Source organism: Melozone crissalis, unplaced genomic scaffold, assembly GCF_028551555.1.
Source record: "Melozone crissalis strain CALT ecotype California unplaced genomic scaffold, PUWL_Pcris_2 ptg000012l_1, whole genome shotgun sequence".
NCBI lineage: Eukaryota > Metazoa > Chordata > Aves > Passeriformes > Passerellidae > Melozone > Melozone crissalis.
The window spans coordinates 2,821,663-2,848,171 of NW_026535790.1; the positions used below are offsets into that span (position 1 = coordinate 2,821,663).

At 55.0% G+C, this 26,509-nt stretch overlaps 4 protein-coding genes across 4 annotated transcripts; 2 read left to right on the forward strand and 2 right to left on the reverse strand.

Moving 5' to 3' along the window:
* Positions 1–462: 462 nt before the first annotated feature.
* On the reverse strand, positions 463–8,976 carry INTS15 (integrator complex subunit 15). The gene is made up of 6 exons (XM_054270795.1): positions 8,710–8,976; positions 7,490–7,711; positions 5,687–5,852; positions 3,549–4,076; positions 1,902–1,941; positions 463–759 (listed from the first exon to the last, which is right to left on the reverse strand). The coding sequence occupies exons 1-6, from the start codon at positions 8,899–8,901 to the stop codon at positions 588–590; spliced, it is 1,320 nt and encodes a 439-aa protein (XP_054126770.1). The 5' UTR covers positions 8,902–8,976; the 3' UTR covers positions 463–587.
* Positions 8,977–11,637: 2,661 nt separating this feature from the next.
* On the forward strand, positions 11,638–14,959 carry LOC128933957 (deoxyribonuclease-1-like). The gene is made up of 8 exons (XM_054271162.1): positions 11,638–11,784; positions 12,182–12,270; positions 12,425–12,508; positions 12,632–12,790; positions 13,463–13,616; positions 14,265–14,419; positions 14,512–14,608; positions 14,906–14,959. Exons 1-8 carry the CDS (start codon positions 11,638–11,640, stop codon positions 14,957–14,959), a joined length of 939 nt encoding a protein of 312 aa, XP_054127137.1.
* A 1,643-nt stretch (positions 14,960–16,602) lies between these two features.
* On the forward strand, positions 16,603–19,724 carry LOC128933733 (deoxyribonuclease-1-like 2). Its single transcript, XM_054270801.1, has 8 exons — positions 16,603–16,752; positions 17,038–17,126; positions 18,135–18,218; positions 18,335–18,435; positions 18,511–18,623; positions 18,843–18,997; positions 19,111–19,207; positions 19,674–19,724. The coding sequence occupies exons 1-8, from the start codon at positions 16,603–16,605 to the stop codon at positions 19,722–19,724; spliced, it is 840 nt and encodes a 279-aa protein (XP_054126776.1).
* Positions 19,725–19,929: 205 nt separating this feature from the next.
* Positions 19,930–25,866, reverse strand: ECI1 (enoyl-CoA delta isomerase 1). The gene is made up of 7 exons (XM_054270799.1): positions 25,826–25,866; positions 25,423–25,569; positions 24,349–24,476; positions 23,644–23,790; positions 22,668–22,789; positions 21,739–21,917; positions 19,930–20,432 (listed from the first exon to the last, which is right to left on the reverse strand). The coding sequence occupies exons 1-7, from the start codon at positions 25,863–25,865 to the stop codon at positions 20,266–20,268; spliced, it is 930 nt and encodes a 309-aa protein (XP_054126774.1). The 5' UTR covers position 25,866; the 3' UTR covers positions 19,930–20,265.
* Positions 25,867–26,509: the final 643 nt, after the last annotated feature.

Sequence of the window (26,509 nt, forward strand, 5' to 3'; positions counted from 1 at the left end):
GGGTTTTTCCTTGTTGTTGAATTCAATTTTAAACAATTCTAATTCTTAAAAAAAGAAGGCAGATTTTTTGATGCTTCTTAAATTGTTTCCTTTAATAGGAAGTGCTGCTTTACTCTACCTTGTGCTTCAGAAACAAGCGTTTGCCTTCCAAAAATATACAGTGTACACATCCTCTGTAGCTATAGATACAAACATTTACAAAGAAACAAGCAGGCTGGAGTGGGGAAAAAAAAAAATAAATCACAGAAGGCCTTCCCAGAGCCAGAGCAGCCGGGCTCACCCTGCTGTAAACAGCTCCGGGCTGCTGCAAAAACATCAGAAAAAGTTCCATACCCCGCAGAGGTTTGGGAACATCAGAAAAAGTTCCATACCCTGCAGAGGTTTAGGAACACCAGAAAAGCTTCCCCAGCCCGCAGAGGTTTGGATGGAGGAATTGATGTTGTCCATGCCCTCCTTTTGTCCCGGGATGCGCACCCGGCCCAGCGCTGCCCGGGGCCGCGGGCGGAGCTCGGCTCTGCTGCTCCCCAGAGCAAAAGGCGCTTCCCAGGCATTTGGGTTTTGTCTCCGGGGCTTCCTGGCACTCAGGGCTAGCGGATGGGCCGGTAGGGGAAGGCGACGCCCGGGATGAAGGTCTGCACGGGGTGCGCGGGCAGCGCGGGGTAGCCCAGGGGAGGGGTGTGGATGTGCGGGTAGAAGCCGGGAGGCAGAGCCCCGTGTGTCGGCTGCTGCACCGGGCCCGAAATCACCAGCTGGAGGAGGCTGTGGGGAGAAATTCACACAGGAGAGACGTGATTAGAGCAGCTTTTGGTGTGGTTCTGAGGATAATTCACATCCAACTCACAGTGCTGCTGTGAGAAGTGCATATTGTATGGCACTGTGCAGATATTTACCATGTGTATTTTGATGTATTGATTAGTAGATCATATTATTAACATCTTAATAATATGATAAATGTAGTCTTGTAGTTAAAAGGTAACTTTTGTAGTTAAAATAAGAACTATGTTAGTGGGATTTTTTTAAGAAAAGAATGAGGCACTTGCACCAGATAGCAGCCACAGGACTTCTAAATCTTTCAGAGAAAAAGAATTTATTGCCCCATTATCAGAAGAAACGAACTTCTACCTGCCTCGAAGGTGCTGCTAGGATTCAGAGGAAGAAGTTGACACAGAACATAATCCTGTGTTTGAATGGAATTTATGCATCATGTATGAAGTGTATGAATATGCAACAGGCTGTTGCTTTTAAGGGTTAATCCTTTGTTAATGTGTGTCCTTTTCGGGCTCCTGCTGCCCTGGATGTCCATAACTCTTTGTCTTTATTGTCTCCTATTGTCCTAATTCAAATGGTCCAAATTATTATTACTCTAATTGTACTACTATTTTTATAACCATCTTATTACTATTAAACTTCTAAAATTTTAAAAACAAGTGATTGATGTTTCTCACAGCTGCTGAGCACCAGGAGAACAGTGACACAATTCTGTTCTTTACAGCTGCCAGGAGACTTTTTCCCCTTTCCCCACCCTTTTTTTAAGCCCCAGAGACAAAAGGTAAGAAGCAATTGCAAAGCTAGAAGCAACTGCAAAGGCAAGAAGCAAAGGCAAGAGCTCAGAGTCAGGTAAAATCAGTGGAGAATTAAAGATGGGACAGTTTAGGGCAGGTTCCTTGCTGGAATTTCATTTCCCTTTCCTGTGCCTTTGTTCTAACACACACTGAAGCCCCTTTCTGTCAGGAATCCAGGGAGGAAGCAGCCAGCACTGTGTCACCTCTATCCCTGTGCTAAAGTGCACATAAATAAAGGCCAAATTCCACAGGGACACATTTTTAGAGATTTTGTCTCAGCAGCCTTTGAGTGTCTTGGAACATGAATCAAAGCCAACACAGCTGTAAAAAGTCTCTTACTTGTTATGTGGTAGCCTGGAGCACACAGTCCTCAAGTCATCTGAAAGAGGACACAAGATTGACAATAAGGATAAAGCAGAAATTAGAGTGGTTTTCCTCTCTGCTGTCCTTTCTAGGAAGGTCAGATTACTGAATTATCATTAATTTTACTGATTAATTTCTGATTACTTAATCTGTCAGTAACCTGTCATCATCATCAGTCACCAAGAGATCCAAAATCACTCTCTCAGGCCCAAAACCTTCATAGGAGAGAAAATATTTCTCCATTTCACCAACTCTCCCCACCAGCCCCTTCACTGTTATATATGTTTGATATTTAAGAGAGATGAGCCTTAGGATGGATTTTGCAATACCAATACATCAACAAGAACTGAGACATAGGAAGCACAAGGTGTGACTCTGCCCAGTACCTGTTTTGTACTGGTTTTGGGTTTTTAACCAAAACCAGTACAATGGGTTGGGGTTTTCTTGCTGGAATCTATCAACTAAAAATTGCACTTTTATCACCTCCAAATTTCTGCTAAAGCAGAATAGCTAGAACTAAGGAATTTAACAACATATCCCATTGATAAAGTGTTTTCAGGAATAGCTTAAGAACAAACCCCTGCCTTTGTAGACACACACAGCCCCAAAACACTGAAATATCTGAACCCCAAACACTGAAATATCTGGTATTTCAGCAGCCCCTTACACTGAATTACCTTCCACAGAAAGAGCAAGTGCTCAGAATGTTCCAGCTAAGAACAAACACAGCAGAAATCAGCCCTCAGATCAAAACCCTCTGATTGTTGTTTGTTCTTATAACACTCAGAGTTACTTTATAAAAGATGAGGAGGAAGAACAGTGAAATTGGACCAGCAGCACTGGTTCAGCCCAGGACAAAAGCATCAGATCCCTGTTTGGCAGAGGCAGTTGTGGTCTGTACTTAATGTCCCAGCTGTTAGAGCCTCAAGCCCTCTGGTATAACCTAAAATTGTCTGGTTTTAAAGAGAATATCACAAGAGAAGAGTCTGTGTGGCTGACCCTGCCCTGTGTTGGGCCACTTCCCTTTTATCTCTCTGCATGTCTTTTGGAAAGAAGTGGCTTTGGAGGCAGGAAAGCCAGACAAAAGCCATGCTAGCAGCCCTTTTTTACTGAGTTTAGCTGAATTTGCACACCCTGTAATGGGGTCTCATTATAGGTGAGCTGAAGTCACAAAAGTTTCAGTTGAAGATAAATTATTTGCTTTTCACATTCTTTGTCTAGCACACCCACCCAGGGGTTTATGTGCTCATGGCCTCTCCTCCAGCAGGCAGACTCAGAGAACTTCAACTGAAGAAAATCAAACAGTGCTTTTGAAATAGCTGCAGGTAATTCTGAGGGGGACAAAGTGTCAGACACCCAGATACAGGGTCTGACACTGCACAGTGCAGGGCTGAGGATCAGTCCCCACTCTGACCCACCCAAAGCAATGAACTCTCCTTTCTTACTCTCCATCCAGCTATTTTTCCTGAACTATTTTGTGCACTATCACTTCCTAACAGGGCAAACTACTGATTATACTGTGAACACCTTGATCTTTATTCTCTCACCCCAAAACTGCCTCTTACACCTTCTGGAGGAGAAGAATCCCCTGCCAGGTCTCTGCCAGCCCCACAGACAACTCACCTCTGGTGCACAGGAGAGCTCCTGATGCCATGGCCACTTGCAAAGCCTGAGCCAGCCTGTCCAGAGCAAGTTCAATCTCTTTGGATGCATTGAGAGGATTGAGTTCATCAGACAGTCTGTTAATGTCCTCCACCAGAGGAACCACGTGGTCAAAGGGCACCAGCCCCAGGCGCCCATAAAGGTTTTTCTCCGTTAAATGCCCCTGGAGCATCATAAGCACCTGCAGGACACTCAGATGCAGCTTGGAATAGAGCTGGTGGCAATCCCTGTCTTCTCCTGAAGCTGAGTCCTTGGCAATTTTGCTGGGAGGGTGTCCATTGGAGAGAGAGGCTTTTTTCTTCCTGGTGTAGGCCAGGGGGGCCTTGACGCACCAGCGGATGAGGCCGGTGAGCGGGGTGAGCTCCAGGAAGCCCATGGGCAGGTTGGCTGCGATGGGAGTGTTCAGGAAGGTGATCAGGATCAAACGAGGGTCCTCAAAGATCCAGGAGACAATCAGCTCCAGCAGGTCTGAGGGAGGGATCAGCTCATCTGCAGATAGGAGGGTTAATGGTGGGTAAGCTGAGCCTTTGTTATTTTATTTATTAATTCAGGTTCTAATTAGTCTCTCTCACACTCATCCTACACTGTCCCAATTACAATCTCTGAACCTCCCCAGTTCTGCTGTTTTTCCCAAGACACAAACATGTTCCTGTCACCTTCCCCACCTATTCCAAAGACACCACCAAGCACTGATATTTATCCCCTTTCCCAGCCAAGATTCTCTTGTCATTTTCTTTTCTGCCTATTTTTTTCCCTAATTTAATTCTCCATTTATCCCTTGCCACAGGAAGCACAATGGGCAAGGGAAATAGGAAAAGCTTGCTGGGTGAAGAGAAGGAAGTGCCAATAACTTAACTCATTTATTTTAATACTTACATACCTAAACAAATGTGTCTTGTGGAAAAACACAAAGCAACAACACAATTATATGACATAGAAAGGATTATAGGATTATGTAAAGCTTCAGGTGAGAAGTGAAACATGGTCATGAACTTGACTACAGACAAGAGAAACCCTGACACATCATCCTGTCACAGGGGGAATGCTGCATTGGAAGAGCAAGCTCCCTTTTCCTGTGTGACCAAAAAACAACTCAAATAAAATAAGGGATTTAAAAATTACTTCCTATGACTCAAGTTATTTCCTTTCTGACATGATGATGGGATATAAAATAAGCTCTAAGCTCTACCAAACACTTTATAAAAACAACATAAAGGCTAAGCCTGAACCTCTCTTTCACCCTCAATAATGCCAAGCTGTTTATCTGGAGAAGATAATTTCTTCTCCACAGCATTTCCTTTATCAATAACAGCATTTGCTTTTCTGGATTATAGGTGGTGTTGGTACTCAGTGTATGGCTGTTCTCTGGTCTACCATGAGCCTTCTGTAGCTGAGTAGAGCTAAATCAATCTTATTTTAGACACCTACAAGTGTCTGAGCAAGAAGCTGAGGCAGGCTGTGCCACTGGCAGGTCACACACACAGTTAAAGAGTGCACTGGAGTTATGTTGATTGTGCTTCTCACCACTGCTCCACAGAAATCCTGCTCCAGCCTGCCAACATTCAGAACTTGTTTAACCCCTTTTTTGGAAGGGATCAGACTGACAGGCAACTGACTGAGCCCAGACAGATCAACTTTCACTCCCAGAGCTGCTCAGTCAGCAAGGTCCCATGTCCTTTGCCCTCTGTGGGGGACAACGCCTTTGTGTCAGGTGTTCCTGGCTGCTTCTCCAGCACAGACTCTCCCTTGTTTCCCAGAGAAGCTGTGGAATCCAAATCCCTGGCAGTGCCCAAGCCAGGCTGGACAGGGCTTGGAGCAACCTGGGACAGTGGAAGGTGTCCCTGCCATGGCAGGGGTGGAACAAGCTGAGCTTTAATGTCCATTCCAACCCAAACCAGGCTGGAATTCTGAATCAGCCACAGAGGAGTTATTTTTATTCCCATCCCAGTGCCAGATGAGGCAACAGCCACACCCCTGAGCTTCCTCTGGCAATAATTACATGGTAACACCTCTTTAGGATTCCAGCAGTTACATCTCTTGCAACAGTTCACTCCTGGTGCATGACACTGCAGCTCTCACTTGGAAAGAGGCACTTTTACCTGAGGAGAGGTCGTAGAGAGCTGTGACTGAGGTGATGAACTGGCAGCAGAAGCGAGGGCTGGCAGTGAAGATCTGCTTCAGGGTCTGGATGGAGCCTGGCACCAGGTTGCAGTAATCATCCACCAGGGCTCGGGCCAGCCTCACACAGAACACAGCTGGGGTCCTCTGCAGGGACAGCACAGAGGGGACACACATCACACCTGTCACTGGGTCCCCACCTGCCCCATTGGCACTGCCTTGCTGTGAGTGCTCTCCCTCAGCTCATCAAACACCCACTCTCACAGGAATAAAATCACTGTATTGCAGTATCAAAATAGATTGTGACATCTTGGGTTTATGTCCCAGACATCTTTTATGTAAAATCCTTTCCTTAGGATTTTTCCTCCTGAGAAGCTGAGAGGCCTCAGGAACAAAATGTAAACAATGATTATCTGCTGCTGTGCAATGCAACAGGTGCATCTGTGATTGGTCTCATGTTGGATGTTTGTAATAAATGGCCAATCACAGTCAGCTAGCTTAGACAGAGAGCCAAGACAGAGCCTTTGTAATCATTCCTATTCTATTCTATTCTATTCTTAGCCAGCCTTCTGATGAAATCCTTTCTTCTATTCTTTTAGTATAGTTTTAATGTAATATATATCATAAAATAATAAATCAAGCCTTCTGAAACATGGAGTCAGATCCTTGTCTCTTCCCTCAACCTGAGACCCCTGTGAACACTGTCACAAGTTTACAGTAGCTGTGGCTTCAAACTTAAACCTTTTAGATCAATATTGACTTAGATTTTTTTTTTTTTGCTACTTCAGCAACATTTCTTCCCTGTGAGGGCACTGAGGCCCTGGGACAAGTTGCCCAGAGAAGCTGTGGCCTCTCCAACCTGGTCTAGAAGTGTTCAAGGCCACACTGGACAGGGCTTGGAACAACCTGGGACAGTGGAAGGTTTTTCTTCAATTTGGGATGAGCTTTAAGGTCCTTTCTATCACAAACCATTCTGTGATTCCATGATTCTAACACAAGTCTGTAGTTCAACTGGTTCAGCTGCCATGCCTGATATTTTTGATGTGGAAAATATTCTGTGTAATCCTCACATCACTTAAAAGCTGCCATCTGAAATAAAAATACACCTTGTCCTGCTGTCTAGGTTATGTCGCATCCTGCCCTTCCAAAAACTCTCCATGTGGGAGAAAAGGAACCCTCAGCAAACAGGAGATCTGCCTCCTCCCCCCTTCCCTCCCAGCACAGCCTTTTGCTCCTGTCCCTGTGTCAGCTGTGAGCTCTGCACATCCCACAGGGGCAGCAGGAACAAAGGTGCACTTCCCAAAGCCCTCAGTGGGGAATCTCAGAGGAGATCTCCAACCTCCTGCATTCACAGAAGACAGACACAGGTATTTTGTGCCCAAATTTCAAGACAGGGTTCAAGGTTTGCCTCTTCCACCTCCAAACCTGAACATCAGGAAGGGTTTATTTCCCAAACTCCAGAGTCAGCTTCTTCAGGCACTGTGATCAAGGTTTGCTCCCTGCTTTGGTCAAACCCTCCACTGAGCCCTTTCAATATGCAGGGTTTGGAGGGTTTACTGACAGTAAAAAAACCACCCAAACAATTTTTTTCTTCCATTGCAGCACACGAATGGATTAGCAAAGCTCTCCCTGATGCCAGAGGACAGGAATGGGCACAAGCACAGACATGGGGCAGCTGAATCTGCCAGGGAGGAGAACCTGACTGTGCCCCAGCTCACTGTGCCCACCCTGGAGCACACCCTGAGCCCTTCCCCCAGGCAGCCCTGCCTGCTCAGGAGCTGTACCTGCAGCCAGAAGGCAGCACACTCCAGCACAGGCACCCTGCAGACAGCCACTGCCATGGAGACCAGCTTCCCCAGCAGGGCCATCCTGCTGTCATCTGCTTTGTTCCCCTGGGGGCTGAAGAGAGATGAGAAGATGACCTGCCGGACTGAATCCTTGGTCTGCTCTTGGAAATAGTTGCACATGATCTCAAGGAGCTGGAGTTCCTGAAGTGGGGTCAGTCTCTGAAAGAAAACAAAAGCAAAGCTGTAAAATACACTGAGCCTCTTGAAGGACCAGGAACCAAGTGAAAAGCCAGGAACAACAAAGGCTGAGAGCTTCCCTTTGGCCTGGGGGACTCAATCTTTATGCACAGCACACACATTCAAGCTTCCTGAACCACCAGTGCATTTATGTGGTGACACTGAAGAGCTCCAGGTTTCATTTGAACACCAAAGCTGGTGCTTGCTGCACCTGCAAGTGCTGCCCACCAAGTGAGAGATGAGACTGACATTGCTGGGGGAGGAAATATTTTCTCCCTGAGAGCACTGAGAGCTGCAGGGCCACGTACTCCAACAGCCACCAGCACCTGTGACTTCTCACTGCTCATCTCTGAGCCCCAGCTCCATCCCAAACCCCCCAAACACCCTGGCAGGGCCCAGCTGCAGCACTCGGGGATGTGGGCAGTGCCCAGGGTCCCCGTCACACCTGGAATCCTGGGCAACCATCAGGGACTGGCCAGCAGCCTCCTCCCTGCCAAAATCCTCAGTCAGCAGCACCCCAGGGACCCGGGCTGTCATCTTGGGGCTTTAGCTTCCAGCAGGAGAGACCCAGGGACCGAGTCCTGCCCATCTCAGCCCGCAGCAGCAGAGCCTCGGGGACCCATTGCTGTCCATCTCAGCCCTCAATCTACAGTAACAGAGCCTCATAGACCCAGTCCTGTCCATCCCAGCTCTCAATATCCAGTAACAGAGCCCCAGGGACCCAGTCCTGCCCATCTGAGCCCTCAGTCTCCAGCAGCAGAGCCTCATAGACCCAGTGCTGCCCATCTCAGCCCCCAGCAGCAGAGCCCCAGGGACCCAGTGCTGCCCATCTCAGCCCCCAGCCCGCGCCGGGGGGATCCTGTCCCGTCCTGAGGCCTCAGGCTCCAGCAGGGATCCTGTCCTGAGCTCCTGGCCTGCCCTCGTGTGTCCCCCGCGCCCCCCGTGCCGGTCCCGCTCCGCCCGGGGTGTCGGTGCCGCACCTTGGGCGGCGCTCCGCGCTCCTTGGGGACCTGGAAGAGGAACTCCTCGAGCAGATCCGTGGGGCCCTTGTCCACCAGCGGCAGCGGCGAGTTCTGCAGCTGGCTGCTGAAGTAGATGTCCAGGTGGTAGAGCACCTCCTTGGCGGCGCTCAGCGCGTCCCGCCGCAGCAGCGAGTGCCGGATGTCGCTCATGGCCCCGCTCCGCTCCCGCTCCCGGCCCCGGTCCCGCTCCACTCCCGGCCCCGCTCGGCGCGGCCTCCCCTCGGCGGCGCGGACGGGAGGGCGCTACGGCGGCCGGGCCAGGACAAAAACGGTCGCGCGCTGCCGCCGCCTCCACCGGCAGCGCCTCCTGGCGGGCCCGCCCGCGGGGGTAACGAGGGCTCAGACGTGAGAGAACCGGGCCCGGGATGGGCGGGGAGCACCTGGGCATGGGGGCAGCTTGTCCTGGGGGACTGAGACAGGCGTGCCAACCCTGGGAGGAGCCTGGCCCTGAGCGGGTATTGCCCCTGGAGGGACACTCTCTTGGCCCTCTGGTGCTGGGGTTGAGCTAAGGGGTCTCAGCATGGAGGGCTGGAGCTCTGGGTGTGAGGGGCATGGAGCTCTGGGCATGAAGGGATATCGGCCCTGGGGGCTGCTCCTTGGGCTGGCTCAGGGGATCCTGCCTTGGGAGAAGCTTGGCTCTTGGCTGTGGGCTTTGGGAAGTGCCCTTTAGTTCCTGCTGCCCTTGTGGGATGTGCAGGAGTGGGGTTTGGCCCCGGGCGGAGGGTGGTCCAGCCCTGGGGGTGTTGGCATGAGAGGGCTCTGATCTTTGTGGGGTCTTGATCCAGGAGTGGTGTTAAACCCTGGGACTCTACTGTGAGGGGGTCTTAGCCTGGGTGGGACAGGATCTGGGGGGACTTTGGCTCTGGAGGGTCTTGGTCCTGGGTCTGGCTCCTGGAGAGTTCCTGACCTGGAGAGGATTGACCATGGAGGGTTTGGCTGGGGAAACCTGGCTCCAGCCTGGGGAGGATGTTGGGGGGGGTCTAGGTCCAGCCTTTATCCCACTGTGGGGAGCAGCCCTTCTCTGGAGGGTGCCTGGCTCCAGAGGAGAGGCAGGCAGGGCCCCCTGAGGATCACTGCACACCTTCTGGGAACCACAGCAGCTGCCTTTGGAGGCAGGGACACCCGCCAAGGCCACTGGGACAGCGCTGTGTGAGTGGCTGGGGTGGAGAGCTGCCACCCCCCAGCACTGCAGGTGACCGCCTGGGGAGGGGCTGGGGATGGGCACCATGGCAGAGATTTTGTTATTCTTTTGGGAATTTTGTCTTCACACCCAAATACCACACTGGGATGGCTCCTACTGGCCCCAGCACACTCACAGCCTGTTGGAAATGTGGGGTGCTCGGTGGGAATGATTTGTGTTGGTGAAATAAACACTTTTTAAGAGAATTTGTATCTGGTGATGACTGAGTTGCCCATGACATGCGTTGGGAAGCTGCTGATCCCCACAAGAGATCTCTGACATTCATTCCACCTTGCAGAGCTCTTGTTGTCATTTTAATCCCTCTCGGCCTTACCTGTGGTGGGAGGCATTGGCAGAGGTTGAAAGAGCTCTTTTTTCACTGAGCAGCCCTTTGCTTCCGTGAAAAATGCCATATGGAGCCTGCGGCCTCACATGATCCTTGGCTGGGCACCCACCTGGCAAGGAGAGAGTGTCCCTCTCCATAAATGCAGGTGCAGATCCTTCCCCCTCCAGAGCCCCTGGACGACATCAAAGGTAGGTCCTGCTCTCCTCTCTTCCCACACCCCCAGGGGCTTCCCTTGGCAGTGTCACCTCCTCCAGCACAAATTCTACCACAATGCTCGGCTGGGCCAAACCTGGGTGCAGCTCAGGGGTGAATGTGCTCCTTGCAGGTGCCTCTGCCTGGGAGGTTCAGAGGCTGCTGTGCTCTCCAGAAATGGGGAGGATTTATGGGATTTTGGGCAATTTTTGGCATGACCAAATTATGGCATTGCTCAATGGCTGCATTATCAACTGAAGGGACTGTGGTGTTAGAGGGAAGAGTTTGGAGCAGGAGTGCAAGTGGGAACAGTGAGGATTTAACTAGAGCAGCTGCCCCAGAAGGAAAAGTGAGCCTGAGGCCAGCAGATCCTTCCTCAGGCTCAGATTTGGTGTGCCAAACCTGGAGCATTTGCCCATCCTCTCAGCCCGTTTATCAGGCTCTGGGTGAGTTCAGGCACTCAGGAGCCCAGGCTTGGGCAGGGCTCAGGGCTCGGATCTGGTGAAACATTAGCCCAAGGCAGTCGAGTGCCAGGGGAAATCCTTCCCAAACGCCTTCCCCGTGGGTGGGAGCTGCAGCACTGCCTTTGCAGAGGGTCCTGAGGGAGCCAGTTGGGTGAGGATGGGGCAGGGGCCCTGCTGGGTGAGGATGGGGCAGGGGCCCTGCTGGGTGAGGATGGGGGGCAGGGGAGGGGGAGGTTACCCAGGTGAGGATGCTCCAGGCAGTGAGGAAGGTGGGGAGGGTGCCAGGGAGGAGCTATGCCGTGCCCTGTCCCAGCACAGCTGCTGTAGGGTCTTTGGGGTCTCTGGCACAATCCAGAGAAAGGTGGGAGAGGCACAAGCCAAGGGATTTTGGGTTCCCTGGCCACTGCTACCAATCCCAGGCCAGAAGAGGTGTCCAGGCTGAGCTCTTCCTCATGGGGAATGAGGAAGTCACTGCTCTGTGTCACCACTAAAGGGCACTTGCTCGCTGGCCAGGGAATTTTCCACTCCAGCCTTGTGAGTGAGGCCCCATGCAACAGAGGTACAATCCCTACATCCTGGTGGTTCCCCAGAAAACATCTCCCAGTGGAACCAGTATGGCCAGTGGGAATACCCTGGTTATCCCTATTGTCCCAAATCCCTCTCTCAGCCAGGAGGGCTGAGCCCCTCCTGCCTCTATGCACAGGATGGCAGCCCCGAGGTTGGTGCTGTCACTGCTGGTCGCAGCTCTCCTGCTGCACGTGGCCACCACGCTGAAGATTGGTGCCTTCAACATCAGAGCCTTTGGGGACACCAAGATGGCCAACCAGACCGTCGCAAACATCATCGTCTCTGTGAGTGCAGGGAGCAGCAGGCCTGGACGTGCTCTGCTCTCTGGGGTGCAGCCAGCTTGGGCAGTGGGACACCCGCTCCATCCATCCATCCATCATCCATCCATCCATCCACACATCTGCTCTTCCCCCATCACAATCTCCCACCTCAGGCCATCTCCACCCTTGCAGGTCCCCAGTCAAGGCTGGGTGAATTTGCTGCTGCCCAGGTTCCTCCCCTGGAGCAGCTGCTGGGTAGGTGGTGGTGGACACACAGGGCACACCAGCACCGGGGTCCCCTCCTTGGCCCTGAGGTCCCTGCTGCCCTCCCACTGCCAGCCTGGGAGCCTCTGCTGCCCAGAGAGGCAACCCCAGAGCAGCTCCTGGCCAGGGGAGAGCAGCTCTGAGCTTGTCCCCCCAGATCCTGTCGGAGTACGACGTTGTGCTGGTGCAGGAGGTGCGGGATGCCGACCTGAGCGCTGTCAATGACCTCATGGAGCAGCTCAACAGGTGACCCAACGGCTTGGTGTGGGAGTGACTGCAAAGGGGACTCTGGGGTGGATTCCAGCCCTGCCAGGGCACCTCTGGCTCAGCTGGAGAGAGCCTGGTGGATGCTGGGGAGCACCAGGAGCCTCCTCTCACCCTCTCCATAACTTGCTCCCAGTGCTGGGAAACACCCCTATGACTTTTTGATCAGCGTCCCCCTGGGTCGGGGCACCTACAAGGAGCAGTACCTCTTCATCTACAGGTAAGGGATGCTGCCAGGTGTCACCTGCTGCCCTCCCAGCAGCCCCCAAAGGGGATGGGTACCTCTGGGGGCCCAAGCTGTGGCAGGAGCAGTGCTGGGGGCTGCCCTGCTCTCCTCCTTCAGGTCAGACATGGTCTCCGTGCTGGGAAGCTACTACTACGATGATGGCTGTGAATCCTGTGGGACCGACACCTTCAGCAGGGAGCCCTTCATTGTGAAGTTCTCCTCACCCACCACACGTGAGCAGAGCCCACCTTGGGGGATGCCCAGACCTGGCACAGGGTGCCCTCCACGCAGGGCTGAGCCCAGAGCTGTGCCTGCTAAGTACAGGGGGGTTGCAATCCCTCACCAGGGTCCCACCCATGGGTGCCCAGGGGTCCCATGTCCCTGCCCAACATGGCCAGAAACCCCTGCTGTTTCCCACCATGTGCCATCTACCAATCATCTGCCATCTCCCACCATGAGCTCTCTCCAGCTGTGTGCCATCTCACATCTCCAGCTGCTTCCCACCATGTCCTGCATCCCATTATAGGCTACCTCCCATCTTGTGCCATATCCCACCACCTGCTTCCTCTGGCTGAGTGCCATCTCCCGTCATGAACCATCCCCTATCACCTGTCATACCCCATCCCTTGTATCTCTCATCATGTCCCATTTCCCACTTTGTTCCACTGCCTACCCCATGCCATCACCTCCACCTCCTGAGAACCTCCTCAGGGCACACACACTATCCCATCTCCTGCCCAAAACCATATTGGCTTGCAAATGCTAATGGAAAACAAGCAGCAAACCCCAAACAATGCACCAAGGCATGCAGCTCCCCACTGGAATTTCCAGTCTGAGGGACAGGCAGAGCACCAAACTCATCACACCCTTTCCCTTCAGCTGCTTTTCCTGGCCATTAGCTGGGGCTTGGCCTGGGGTTGTTTCCTGGGGTTCCCATTCCCTGCTCAGGACTGCACCAAGCCAGGGGCTGATGGTCAGCTGTCCTGCAGAGGTGCAGCAGTTCGTGTTGGTGCCTCTGCATTCGGAGCCCAGCCACGCAAGACAGGAGATTGACGCGCTTTATGATGTCTACACCGATGTCATCAACAAGTGGGGGACAAATGTAAGCTTGGGGAGCTTGGGGAGCCTCCCCAGGGCAGCCAGGTGGGCAGGTGGGGTGAACATGTCCCACAGTGTGACCATGTTCACAGGGGTTCTTGGACGAGGGAAGAGACGAGGATCTGACTCCATGTTTCAGAAGTTTTGATTTATGATATTATGATATCAAAACTATACTAAAAGAATAGAAGAAAGGATTTTATCAGAAGGCTAGCTAAGAACAGAAAGAATGATAACAAAGACTTGTGGCTTGGACTCTGTCCAAGCCAGCTGGCTGTGATTGGCCATTAATTAGAAACAACGAACATGAGCTAATCAAAGATCCACCTGTTGCATTCCACAGCAGCAGATAACCATTGTTTGCATTTTGCTCTTGAGGTCTCTCAGCTTCTCAGGAGGAAAAATCCTAAGGAAAGGGTTTTTCATAAAATATATCTGTGACACCACAGGAGGCCTCTTGTACCATCAGAGCAGGTGCCACCCCAGCAGTCTCCAGGCAGGGAGCTGCTGGATGGCCCTCCTGCCATTCCTGAGGGCTTCTCCCTGCACACTGGGTCGCCTCAGGGGGGTTTTTAGATTAAGAAATCTCCCTCAAGATTTTAGGGAGCCCTTGCACCTCAAAGGGACAGGGACTCAGTGCTGTGCCCTGCAGGACATGATCTTCCTGGGTGATTTCAACGCTGACTGCTCCTATGTGACGAGCTCCCAGTGGCCGTCCATCCGCCTGCGCTCCCTGAGCGCCTGCGAGTGGCTGATCCCCGACAGCGCCGACACCACCGTGGCCGACACCGACTGCGCCTACGACCGGTGGGTGCCGGGCAGGGGGCACGGGGGGCTGGCACAGGGGGCTGACACAGGGAGCACTGAGGGGCACTGACACCCCCCTGATGCCTCGGCAGCATCGTGGCCTGTGGCACCGCCCTGCGCCAGGACATTGAACCTGGCTCCGCCACCGTCAACAACTTTCAGAGGAAATTCCAGCTCCAGCTCAAGGATGTGAGTGAGGGGCTGGGTGGGGTGTGAGCCCACCAGCATTGGGATGTGCCCCACCTTAGCTCAGGGGAGTGTGGGAGGGCTCCCTGTTCCCAAGGGTGCACTTAAGGGTGGCCTGACCCCAGCTGTTGTACTGAATCAACCCTCCAGATCGAACATTTTGGGGTACAGTCTAAATTTTGGGGGTTGGAGTGGAGCACTGGGGTCCCAGCCAGCCATGAAAGTGGCAGTGGGTCCCCATGAGCTCAGGGTTCATGAGTTGACTGTGGTCAGGGTGACTCTGCTCTCTCTCACATGCAGGCTTTGGCTGTCAGCGACCATTTCCCAGTGGAGGTGACCCTGAAAGCCCTCTGAGCCTGTCCCCCACACCAGTGGCTACCAGGACACCTCAGCACACACCTGCATCCCTCGCGGGAGCCCATGCACCGCTGGTGCCAGCCAAGCTGCCCACTGTCCCTGCAAGGCGTCTTTTAGCTCCTGTGGAAGATTTTCGCTTTTTGCTTCCATTAAAAATGAGCCTTTCCTGCATCTGCAGCTCTGGAAGAGAGGTTCCTTCAGTATCCCCAGCAGCCCCTCAGCCCCCTGCCAGACAGCCAGGGAGGTTCCCAGGGCTCCTGCCATCAAGAGACCTGCTCCTATGGGGTGGTGAGCTCTGCTTCCCTCTCAGCTGATGGTGGGAAAAGCTGGAACTCTGGGAAGGGGCTGGGGGCTCCAGGATTTCCAGGGTGCAGGATGCTCTGCTGCCAGCTCACAGGGCCACATCCTGGCAGAGCCTGCCTGGCTGTGGGGCTCTCCCTCAGACACAGGCTGACAGGGCGCTGACAGGGTGCAGGGAGGATGTGAATCAGCTCCCAGGGGGCTTCCCAAGGGGTTTCGGTGCCGACACAGCACCGAGGGACAGGGGACTCATCCCGAGACTGGGTGTGGGGATACAAAACCTGGAGCTGCACGTGAGAGCCTGGCAAGTCCTGGCATGAGCAGCCACCAGAGCCAGCTCTGTTGTCATCCTGAGGTGATACCACGGGCCATGGCAGCCCTCCTGGGGCTACTTTGGGTCACATTGGGGCTCTTCTGGGTGACACTGAGGCTGCTGCAGGGGTTTGCAGCCATCCCCTCTTGCAGTGGCTGGTGGTGCTCACCTGCCTGACCCACACACTGGCCATTTCCTTCTCTTCCCTCTAATTACCCTGTCTGAATCACCCAATTAAGGCCAGCGCCCTTCACCTCCTGCCTGGCCACTGTGCCCACTCTGTGATCCAGGTGTCCCCCCAGATGTCAGCCCCCAAGTCCCACACACCCACCCAGTCCCACAGGGATGCCCCAGCGTTTCCAAGTCTCCCTGTCTGTCCTTTGCTGTGTCAGCACAGGGATGGCTGGGCTGGCCCCACCCCGTCGCCCTGTGGGATTTTTGGTTTCCCAATGTGGGAAGGAGCTCAAAGTTATGTCAGAACCCCCAGGGGGTGTCAGACTCATCCTGCTTTGCTGGGAATAAAGCTGCCTGTCCTGCTGCCAGCAGGGCAGAGGTGCTGCACCTTCAGCCAGGTAAGGACAGCTCTGGGATCAGCGCCTTCAACTGCAGCCAGGTGGGACTGGGATCAACTGGGACGAGTGGGGATGAGGCTCCTTACCCCAGCAGTGGGGGCTGTGGTGAAGTTTAAGGATGTGGAACAGCCTGGGGTGCCTGGAATGCTGGTGGTGGTGGATGGGGCTGGTGGGCAGCGAAGACACCCTGGTGGGGGAGTGGAGCTGGGTGATCACTGGAGCTGAAGAGGCAGGCTCACAGTGGTGAGGCAGGATTTATCTTCATCTGGGAGTGGTGAGCTGGCAGACTGCCCACACCAGCTCTGCAACCTGCTCTGGGCAATGCCCACCATGACATACTGTCACACACTTGGGAAGGATCTACATGTTTTTTTCCTCTACCCCAAACTCAAAATAGTGTTCTGAGTTCATCTCCCATCCCTGCACCCCTGTGACCCAGCATCAATCCTGCAAGAATGGGGACTGTGACACTGGAATTGTCCCTGCTGACTGTGGCTCTCCTCCTGTGCCCAGCCACTGCCATGCTGCGTATCGGTGCCTTCAACATCCAGTCCTTCGGTGACACCAAGATGTCCAACAAGGAAGTGGCAGAGATCATCATCAATGTGAGTGCAGCCAGTACATGGGGGTGGGCTGTGTGCTGGGACAGACCCCAACAGGGCTCCTGTGTCAGAGACATGGGGATGTGGCTGAGGACAGGATGGCATCACAGTGCTGGGGATGGCCTGGGTGGATGAAGGCTTGCTGGGGTGTCAGGCACAACCTACAGTCCCTCTGAGCCCTCCCTGGGGACACCTGCCCTACCCCAAGGGACATGCAAGTCCCCATGGTGCTAAAGCTGGAGCCCCTGGCTGGGAGGGCGGCCCTGAGCTGTCCCCCTCGGCCCGCAGGTGCTGCGCCGCTACGACGTGGTGCTGGTGCAGGAGGTGCGCGACTCCGACCTCAGCGCCGTCACCCAGCTCATGGAGCAGCTCAACAGGTACAGCAGGGCTGGGACTGGCATGGCAGCACCAGCAGGGAAAGCCAGGCTGCCTGAGCACTGAGAGGAAAAAAGTTACCCATCAACAGAGAGTTTATTTTTGGGGAAAAAATAAGACATTAGGAGAAATGTGCTGGGGCAAGGAGGAGGCACTGAAAACAGCGCTGAGAATAACCCAGTGAAGGGAATGGGGATTCAAGTGATACAAATCCCTTCTGAAAGCTGTAAGCTCACCAGAGCATGCAGGATGGAAAGGAACTACAGCTCTGGCAAGCTCTGTCTCCAAAATCCAACAGGACAGGGCAGAAGCAAGAGAGGGGGAGGAAGGGACAGGCAGACCTTGGACCCCAACACCCTGTGAGTGGTCAGGGCACCCCAGGATGGGCCCAGTAGTGGACGGTGCTTTGAGGGGGTGGTTCTGGCATCCTAGGAAGAAAAGGGGCTGCTGAGGTAGGCTAAAACTGGCCACAGCAGGGTGGCAGCCCCTCCACCAGCTGGGTGCTGACCCAGTTTTGGGACAGGGCACGGCTCGGGACCATGCAGAAACTGCTGCTGCCGTGTCGAAAGGCAGCTAATGCTCCTGAGCAGGTGTGCCCAGCCCATGTCCTCACCCCTCCCGTGTCCCCTCCAGCGTGGTCACAAAGCAGCCAGGGCAGGGAGGGTGACGCTGGGTGCTGCAGAGCCCCAGGCTGCTCACTGACCTAATTTAGCTCTGCTGCAAATGAAGGGGAGGAATGTCCCTGCAGAGAAAGGGCGGCAGGAGCCACCATGACAGAAAGGACACCCTTTCTGTCATGCTGTGCCCACAGAGCCACCTGGGGGAGAGGCTTTGGGAGCTTCAGAGCTGCTGTATCTCATGTCACCCCACAAACAGGGCACTGCGAACCATGGGCACTCTAGAGCAGGACCAGCTGGTGCAAACCCTGGGGCCACCCAGCCCCTGGACATGCCAAAGCCAATCCAGGACGCTCCCAGCCACGTCATTGTCCTGCCTTTGTGTCTCTGCAGTGCATCCACATCCCAGTATGACTATGAGATCAGTGGCCCCCTGGGACGGGAGAACTACAAGGAGATGTACCTGTTTATCTACAGGTAATGGGGCTGGCAGTGCTGCAGCCTGTGACATGGCACTGCAGGGCCACCAGCACCATGGAGGGGACACAAGGGCTGTGCTAAGTCCCGGGGTCACCATCCTTTTGTTGCCACAGGACAGATGTTGTGTCTGTGGTGGACACCTACCAATATGAGGACCCCCAGGATGTCTTCAGCAGGGAGCCATTCATCCTGAGGGTGTCAGCACCCAGCACCAGTAAGTGGGGGAACAAGTGACCCATGGGCTGTGGCATGGGGTGGCCATGGGGCTGACATCCCTCTCCCTTGGCAGAGGTGAAGGAGTTTGTGCTGGTGCCCCTGCACTCGGCCCCACACGATGCTGTCGCTGAGATTGATGCGCTCTACGACGTCTACCTGGCCATCATCAACAAGTGGGGGACTGATGTGAGTGTCACCAGCACTGGGGGCACACAGAGGTTGGTCACTGAGCCCCAGGGACTGTCTGACCCACACTGGGACCCTGATTTGAGGCCAGCACAGCCGGTGCAGGAGTGGTGGGGTCAGAACCCTGTTCCTGCCCCGTGACAGGGTGGACCCTGCCACCCCCAGGGGAGGGCTGGTGGCAGGAGCAGCCCACCACCACATCTCCCATGTCCCCTGCAGAACATGATGTTCCTGGGGGACTTCAATGCCGACTGCTCCTATGTGCAGCCCGGTGACTGGCCGTCCATCCGCCTGCGCACCAGCGACATCTTCAAATGGCTGATCCCCGACAGCGCCGACACCACCGTGGGCAAGTCAGACTGTGCCTATGACAGGTCAGTGCTGCCACCACGGCACCACTGTCCCCTTCCCTGGCACCCTGGGGACCCCCTGCACTGCCAGCAGGGGCAGCAGTGGCACCCACCATCCACCCACATCTCCCCTGCAGGATCGTGGTGTGTGGCAGCAAGCTGAAGAGAAGCGTCCTGTCCAACTCAGCTGGTATCTACAATTTCCAGCGTGCTTTCCAGCTGGACCAGGAGCAGGTGAGCCAAGATCACACATGTGGGGCTCTAGCAGGCACCAAAGCTGAGCTGGCCCAGGCTGCAGGGCTGTCCTTGTCTCTTTGAGGGGCTCAAAGTGACAAAGGTAGAAACAGGACAAGGGATTTGGGGTCACTGCCTGTCCCCATTAGGAAGAAAGGCACAGGGCTTTTTATTGTCTTCCATGGGCAGGACTCAAGCTCAAGCCAACCTTCAATAACCCATCACTGGCACAGAGCCCCCAGATGAGACATGGGGGCTTGGAGGGCAGGGGGCACCCTGCCAGTGCCCACCCCAAGCCACCTCTCCATGAGAGCCTTGTGTGTTGAGTGTATTGGGGCTGGGGACAGTGTGCCCCCTCCAGCAGGCAGAAGGTTCTGGCAGGGCAACTGACTGCCCAGCGAGCCCCAGCAGCAGACTGAGGGGTGAGTGGCTCACTGAACATCTCCCACCTTTTGCTCTCCCCCAGGCCCTGGCAGTCAGTGACCACTACCCAGTCGAGGTGAAGCTGGCAGCCTGAGCTCCTCCTGCAGCCACAGACCAGGATCCAGCTCCAGCTCCCACCAGCAATCCCCATGAAGGTGTTCCAGCCAGCCCCATCCACAAGTCCTGTGCATGGGCTGCCCCAGACCCCAGTCTGGAGAAGACTGCCATGAACCAGAGCCTGGGACAGGCCACCAGCCAGCACACTGTGACCACAGACAAGCCATGGAACAAAGCATCCATCTCCTACCTCATTGAAGATTTATTGACAAACCTCATTTCACGATTAACTGTTGGACAGGAGGGAGGACATCCAAGGACCATCGGGCTCGGGCCATGGCGTGTTGAGACCCTGTCCCAGTCCATTCCTCGGGGGTTGGGTGGGCTCTCCCTGCCCTTGGGGAAGGCAGCAGTGGTGTCAGGCACTCTACAGGCACAAAGGGAAGGGGCAGCTGGGTGGCTGTGGGAGCAGGTGGCACGTCACCGACTGCTGGCACTGCGGGTGGCTTCTCTGTGTGACCAACAGCTACTGCAGTGTTTCAGAGGGTGACTCGACCTCCCAGGGATCAGCTGGAGCCTCAGCTCTTCCTCTTCTTCAGCATTTCCATGTACATGCGGAGGGACTTCTGGATGGACTCTTTTGAGACGAAGGTGACGAAGTTCTTGATGTCTTCCTCCCGGTGAGCTACCAGCCGGTCCAACACCGCCTTCCTCATCATGGTCTTGGTGAGCTGGCGGGCATGGTCTGCAGAGAGGACAGCAAGGATGAGCAACACATCCTGGTCTCACCCCTGGCCAGCTCTCAATGCCACCAAATGCAGCTCTAATGGGACAGTTCACACAGCAAAGTGCTCTTGAAAGCAGCAGGGAAAGGGGTAAGAAAAACCCATCAGCTGGGAGCTGAACTGGTTAAACTCTCATACAATAAATTATGGTTGTACTGCTCAGTGAAGTAATGACTGATCTACTGGCAAAGATGACAAAAAGTTGTGTACCCCATTCTTTCTGTGCCCTCCAGAGCCCAATATCCACCTTCAATAGATACCAGCAATCAAACAACATTCCTTATTTGAAACTGCTGTGGCTCCAAGCTCTCCTGAACCAATCCCTGCAGGACAGTCTGCTCCTGCCAACCCTGCTGTACAAAAGCCAGCAACACTTCCCTCGAGCTCATCCCCAGGCCTGTGCCACTCCACATGGACCTGTGGATGCTGCTGGAGCAGCAGGGGCTGGTGGAGCTGACTGAGGCCTCGAGCACACACCCTCACAGAGCCAGGTGCAGTGATGTGGCAGCACATCTGCTGCACAGATGTTTTATTCATGCGCTTTGTGACAATGAAACGAGGACTGACTCCCTCCAGCCACACACTGGGAACCCTGAATTGCTCCAGCAACTGGGTGCCAAACCTCCTCCACCCTGACACAGCTCTGATTTAGGGGAAGGATCTCACAGGACCTCCTGGAAGTCAGGAGAGGGCACAGCTGAGATTTGCTCTGGGGGGTAAGGTGTCACTCTAACATCAGGACAGCAGGGAGGAAAGGTGACATGGGCAGATCTGTGGAGAGCCCTTTCCCAGCCCAGGAGCCTTGTGCTGCAGTCATGGAGCAGCCCAAACACACGATGCCTGTGCTGTCTGCCTGTCCTCATGCACAGCCCCATCAGTGCCATCCAGAGTGCCAAGAGTTGATTCAGACCATGAAAGCAGCCTGGCAGCCACCCAGGAGCTCTCACCCAGCCTGTTCACTCAGCTCCATGGCAGCTTTCCTGGGCTAACACCTCCACTGACAGACAGAGAATTGGTTTGTCTGTGGAGCTCAGACACCTCCAGACTGACTCAGCAGGGCTGGCAGGATGAGCTGAGCTGGAGCCACGTGCCCTGAACATTAGCACAGTGTCCCTCTCCTTTAGCCCAAGGCTGCTGGCACGGCTGGGCTGAGCTTTCCTACCTCCCAGCCATCCAAACCTCCCCTTTCAATGGAAACTGTTACACTGTTAGCTCACAGCACTTCCCACTCAGACCAGGTCCCCTCCTGTTCTGGCAGAGCTTTACCAGGAAGGGCCAGCCACTGTGCCATGACAGCTGCAGCCTTCTCCATGAGCTTCTCCTCTGGCACCAGCTCATCCACAAGGCCCAGCTTGTGGGCCTCAGGTGCAGGGTGGAGGGAGCCCAGCTGGAGGGAGCGCTCAGCAATTCGGTGTCCCACAACATTCACAAACGTGTCCTTAAACCTGCAAGAGATGGGAGGGAAAGCCACAATCAGGGGCAGCTCACCCACACACCAAGAGCTGACAGCACCTGGTCCCACTCCCCAGGTTCAAGGCTCTGAGAGCATCCTGGTCCCTGGTCCCACTCCCCAGGCTCTGAAAGCATCCTGGTCCCACTCCTCAGGCTCAGTGCTTTGAACAGCAGCTGTGGGCTCAGTCACAATGTGAAAATGGTGTGAGAAGAGCCATTTTTGGGAGTACTCAAGAGAGCTCCCTATCCTCTGGAACAAAGCTGCTCTTTTTACTCTCAGTGCATGTGGGTAGCCACTTGCTGTGACTGAAAGCTCCTTCCCAAGAGTACGTTTACACATTCCTAGGGCAAACAAGGGCCTGGTGTCAGTATCTTAGTGCCCCTGTGCTTTCAGAGATCTCCACACCGTGGGATTTTGCAGGAACACAGTGTGTACCCAGAGAAAAGCCCATTCCCAGACTGAGCCTGACCCATGAGATCTCCCAGCGCTAGTACTGGAGTTAATTGCAGGGCCAGAACTGAGGTCCTTGGTACAGGATGTGAGGATATTTTGCAGCCTGAAATCTTTCCAGCTACCTGCAGAACAGGACAGAAATGAGGTGTCATCTGCTGAAGCTGCAAATACCTGGCCCCTGACACACAAACCACACCACTATGACCAGCTAAACTGACCAATTAACTCCTTGAAGATGAATTTTCTAGAGATCTACACATGATATTACAAGTGGGAGGCAGTGTCCTACCAGAAGGGAGCCACAATGCCCAGCTGGGCCTCGTTCAGGCCGATGCTGAACTTGGGGTTCTCTGCCATGATCCTGTAGTCACACGACATGGCAACAAGGCAGCCGCCAGCTGGGCTGGACCCCTGGCAGAGAGAAGGACACAGTGAGACCAGGACATGGCTACAAACACCCCCCAGACTGCTGATCACTCCAGAGCACAGAAGACACCAGGAAGACAGAGCAGATGTCCCCCAAATTTCTGATCACCTGATTCAAAACAGTCCTAAAGAAGATTTCTGATGTTTATCAGGGTTTCATAGAGCCACAGGAGGGTTGGGGTTGGAAGGCACCTCAAAGCCCATTTCATTCCCAGCCCCTGCTACAGGCAGGGCACCTTCCACTAGATCAGGTTGCTCAGAACTCCATCCAGCCTGGCCTTGGACACTTCCAGGCATGGAGCAGCCACAGCTTCTCTGGGCAACATGTTCTAGGGCCTCACCCCCCTCACAGGGAAGATTTCCCTTCCATTTGTGACCATCTTTTCCATGGCTCAGTGCTGCTCAGCCCTGCAAAGGATGCCTGAGAGAAAACCCAAGTGCCTTCAGTGGGGGCTGTGGACAGACACCACCGTGAGCTGCCAGGGCAGCACCGCCCTGGAAAATGAAAACAAAAATGTAATGACCCATCCATGGGCATGGAGACTCCAGCAGCACTTCCCTGCTGGCCAAGAACCCCAGCTGGAGGAGCAAAAGCTGCTGGAAGTGCTGAAATGTAACCCAGCAGTGCCTGCAGCTCAGACAGAGCCTGCACATCCCACGCTGCCGTACCTTCCCACACCCCACAGAACTGACAGACACGAGTTTTGCCTGAACACCCCGACAGACACATCCCTGGATGAATTCCAGCCTGGTTTTTCAGCTGTCCCTGCCCACACAGCCCAGAGCAGCTGCAGCAGGTGACAATGGCACCCTGAGGAAGGTGGGCCCAAGGGACGTACATTGACTGCAGCCACTGTGACCATGTTGGAGCCGTAGAGCCGCAGCCACATCTCCTGCACGGCTCTCCAGAACTCAGTGTAGTGCTCCACGCTCTTCCCACACATCTCAGTGATGTCCAGGCCAGAGGAGAATATTTTGGGAAGAGTCTGGAATTGGGAAAAGACAGAGGTCACTGAGAGTCACAGGGAAGGAGGGACCCTTTAGCTCTCAGCTTGGCAGATGGAGGAAGGGAAAATGATGAATATGTGCTATAAATCAGGGTCTTTTGGGGTTCTGAAAACACCTCCCCAGTGCTCCCACTGCCTGGATTATCCCATTACCATGGCATGCAGTGCTGGGCCTCTGCTTGCAACACAATTTCTTATTGTGAGGGTGCCTGTGTGAGTACATCATCCACACAGCACAAAACCTGTCCTGTCCCATTGCCAGGCACCACCTTGTCCCCACACCACATCTGAAAATAAGCACTGGCATCTCCCAGCAGCTCAGGAAATGTCACAGGATGTGTCAGGTTGGTAGATGAGCAGATTTGATTTTCAGGACAAAGCACAACACTTGGTTGTCATTCCTCTGCTAGAAAAGGGCACAGAAGAAAGATCATGGTCCTTCCAAGAGTGCCCTCCCCTCCTCCCTGAGCCATTCCAAGGTGCCTGGGGGCCCTCCCTTGCCAGTGAGCAGTGACCCCAACAGGAGCAAGCCCTTACAGAGGTGATGATCACACCCCGGCAGGCCCGGTTGTTCTCCAGCTTCTCCAGGCTTATGGAAAACTCTGTGAGGAACTCCAGGCTGAGGCTGTTCACTGGGGGACTCTTGAACTTCATCATGGCAACACCTGTGCAGGGCAAGCACAGGGACATCAGACTCCTCCCCACAGCAGCCCACAGTGCCCTGCCCAGGGGAGCTTCACCCACCTCCCTGTTTCCCTCACTAAACTGTGGCTTCCCACTCCCACTCAACAACATTCCCGGCTGTTTAAAAGTTTCCAGAGCAGCAGAGCCAAGGGCAAGGTCCTGTCTTTGCCCAGATCCACCACAAGCCAGGGTCACTCAGGGGGTGGTGCACAGGAGCACAGATCAGGCCATGCATGGTGGCACCCCACGTGTCCCAAAGTCCAGCCACCTTCCAGGTCACAGTGCCCAGCAGTTCCCTTCTCTCTGGGCTCAGTGGGGAAGGTCAAGCTTGCAGCTTCTGTCACAGCAAACAGCCATTTGTGTGTCCAGGGGTCACACACCTGCTGTGAGCCGGTCAGCACCAGGGGAAGGGCTCTGAGCCTTGTCCTTGCCCACACTGCACTACCCTACCCAAAAGGTTCTTCCTGAGTGCTGCAGCCATGCCCAGCTGGGAACAGCACAAGGACACACACAGACACCTGAAAGCAGGAGCTGGGAGGCCACAAGAAGAGGCTTGGGCATCTTTGTTCAGAGCAGGAACATGGGAACGTGACAGCTATTCCTGGTAGCCAGGTCACAGGAATTCCCAACAGCTCTTCCCTGATGGAGCACTGCAACTCTGCCAGGTGCCCAAAACAGGGAACCCAGAGAGGGGACAATGCACAGGCAGGGGACAATGCCAGCCAGGATTTGTTTGTGCCACCTGAAGTGCCCAAAACTGGTGAGACTCCCAACCCCAAACGCTTCTCCCTGTGCCCCCAAAGCAGCCGCAGCAGCAACACCTGGGGGGCTTTGGTGACTTTCTATGCCCAGAGCCACACATGCCACGGGACAGGGGTGGAAGGGATGTTCCCACACGCCCGTGGGCTGAGGGTGACCCCGCCGTACCTGAGCTCTCGTCCAGCTCCACCTGGATCTTGTTGTTGCTGAAGGAGCGGCACGGGGCAAGCGGGAGGCCCGGGGGCTGCGGGGGGCTGGGGGGCGGCCGGGGGGCCCTGTCCCACGCTGGGGGGCGGCAGCACAGGGGCAGCACACCTGGGGACACAGACAGGTAAGGACGGGAAGGACACAGCCCGCACAGGCGTGAGGGGCGCTCCCCAAAACCGCTCAGCGCGGACACGGCGGGACACGGGGACACCCCGACCCGCTCAGGGAGGATACAGGGATACCCCACCCACGGCAACGGGACAAGTGGAACACCCTGACGGTAAGGGAGGGGCACAGAGAGGAGAGGGGGCTTGGTGACAGCCGAGCCCGCCGCAGGAGCAGTCGGGGCAGGGTCCGGGCGCACCTGAGCGGCCGATCCGGCGGGCGAGGGCCGCAGCCGCCATCTTGTGCGGGCTCAAGGGTACGGGGCGGGGCCAAGGAGAGGGCGGGGCCGCCGGCAGAGCATTAAAGCCACGCCCACTGCTGTAAGGCCCCGCCCACCTGGGCGCTGCTGCGCGCGCGTGCTGCCCCCTCGTGGTGGCCCTGCGGCACCGCAGCGTCCTGAGGGCACTGACCGCTCCGTGCTGCCGGTCCTGCCCTGTCCTGTCCTGCCGGCAGTGATCGCTCCATCCTGTCCTGTCCTGTCCTGCCAGCACTGACCGCTCTGTTCCACCTGTCCTGTCCTGCCCTGCCCTGTCCTGTCCGCACTGACCGCTCCGTCCGACCGGTCCTGCTCTGTCCTGTCCTGCCGGCGCTGACCGACCTGTCCTGTCCTGCCCTGTCCTGTCCTGCCGGCACTGACCACTCCGTCTGTCCTGCCCTGCCCTGTCAGCACTGACTGCTCCGTCCTCTCAAGCCCTGTCCTGCCCTGCCCTGTCCTATCCTATCCTGTCATGCCAGTACTGACCACTCCATCCCCCCTGCCCTGTCCTGCCGGCACTGACCATCCTGTCCCCCCCTGCCACACATCCAGCCCCATGCCCAGGATCCCCCACACCTTTCCCCACTCACAGCCGAGCCCCCCGGCCCGGCCCCAGCCGCGGAGCCC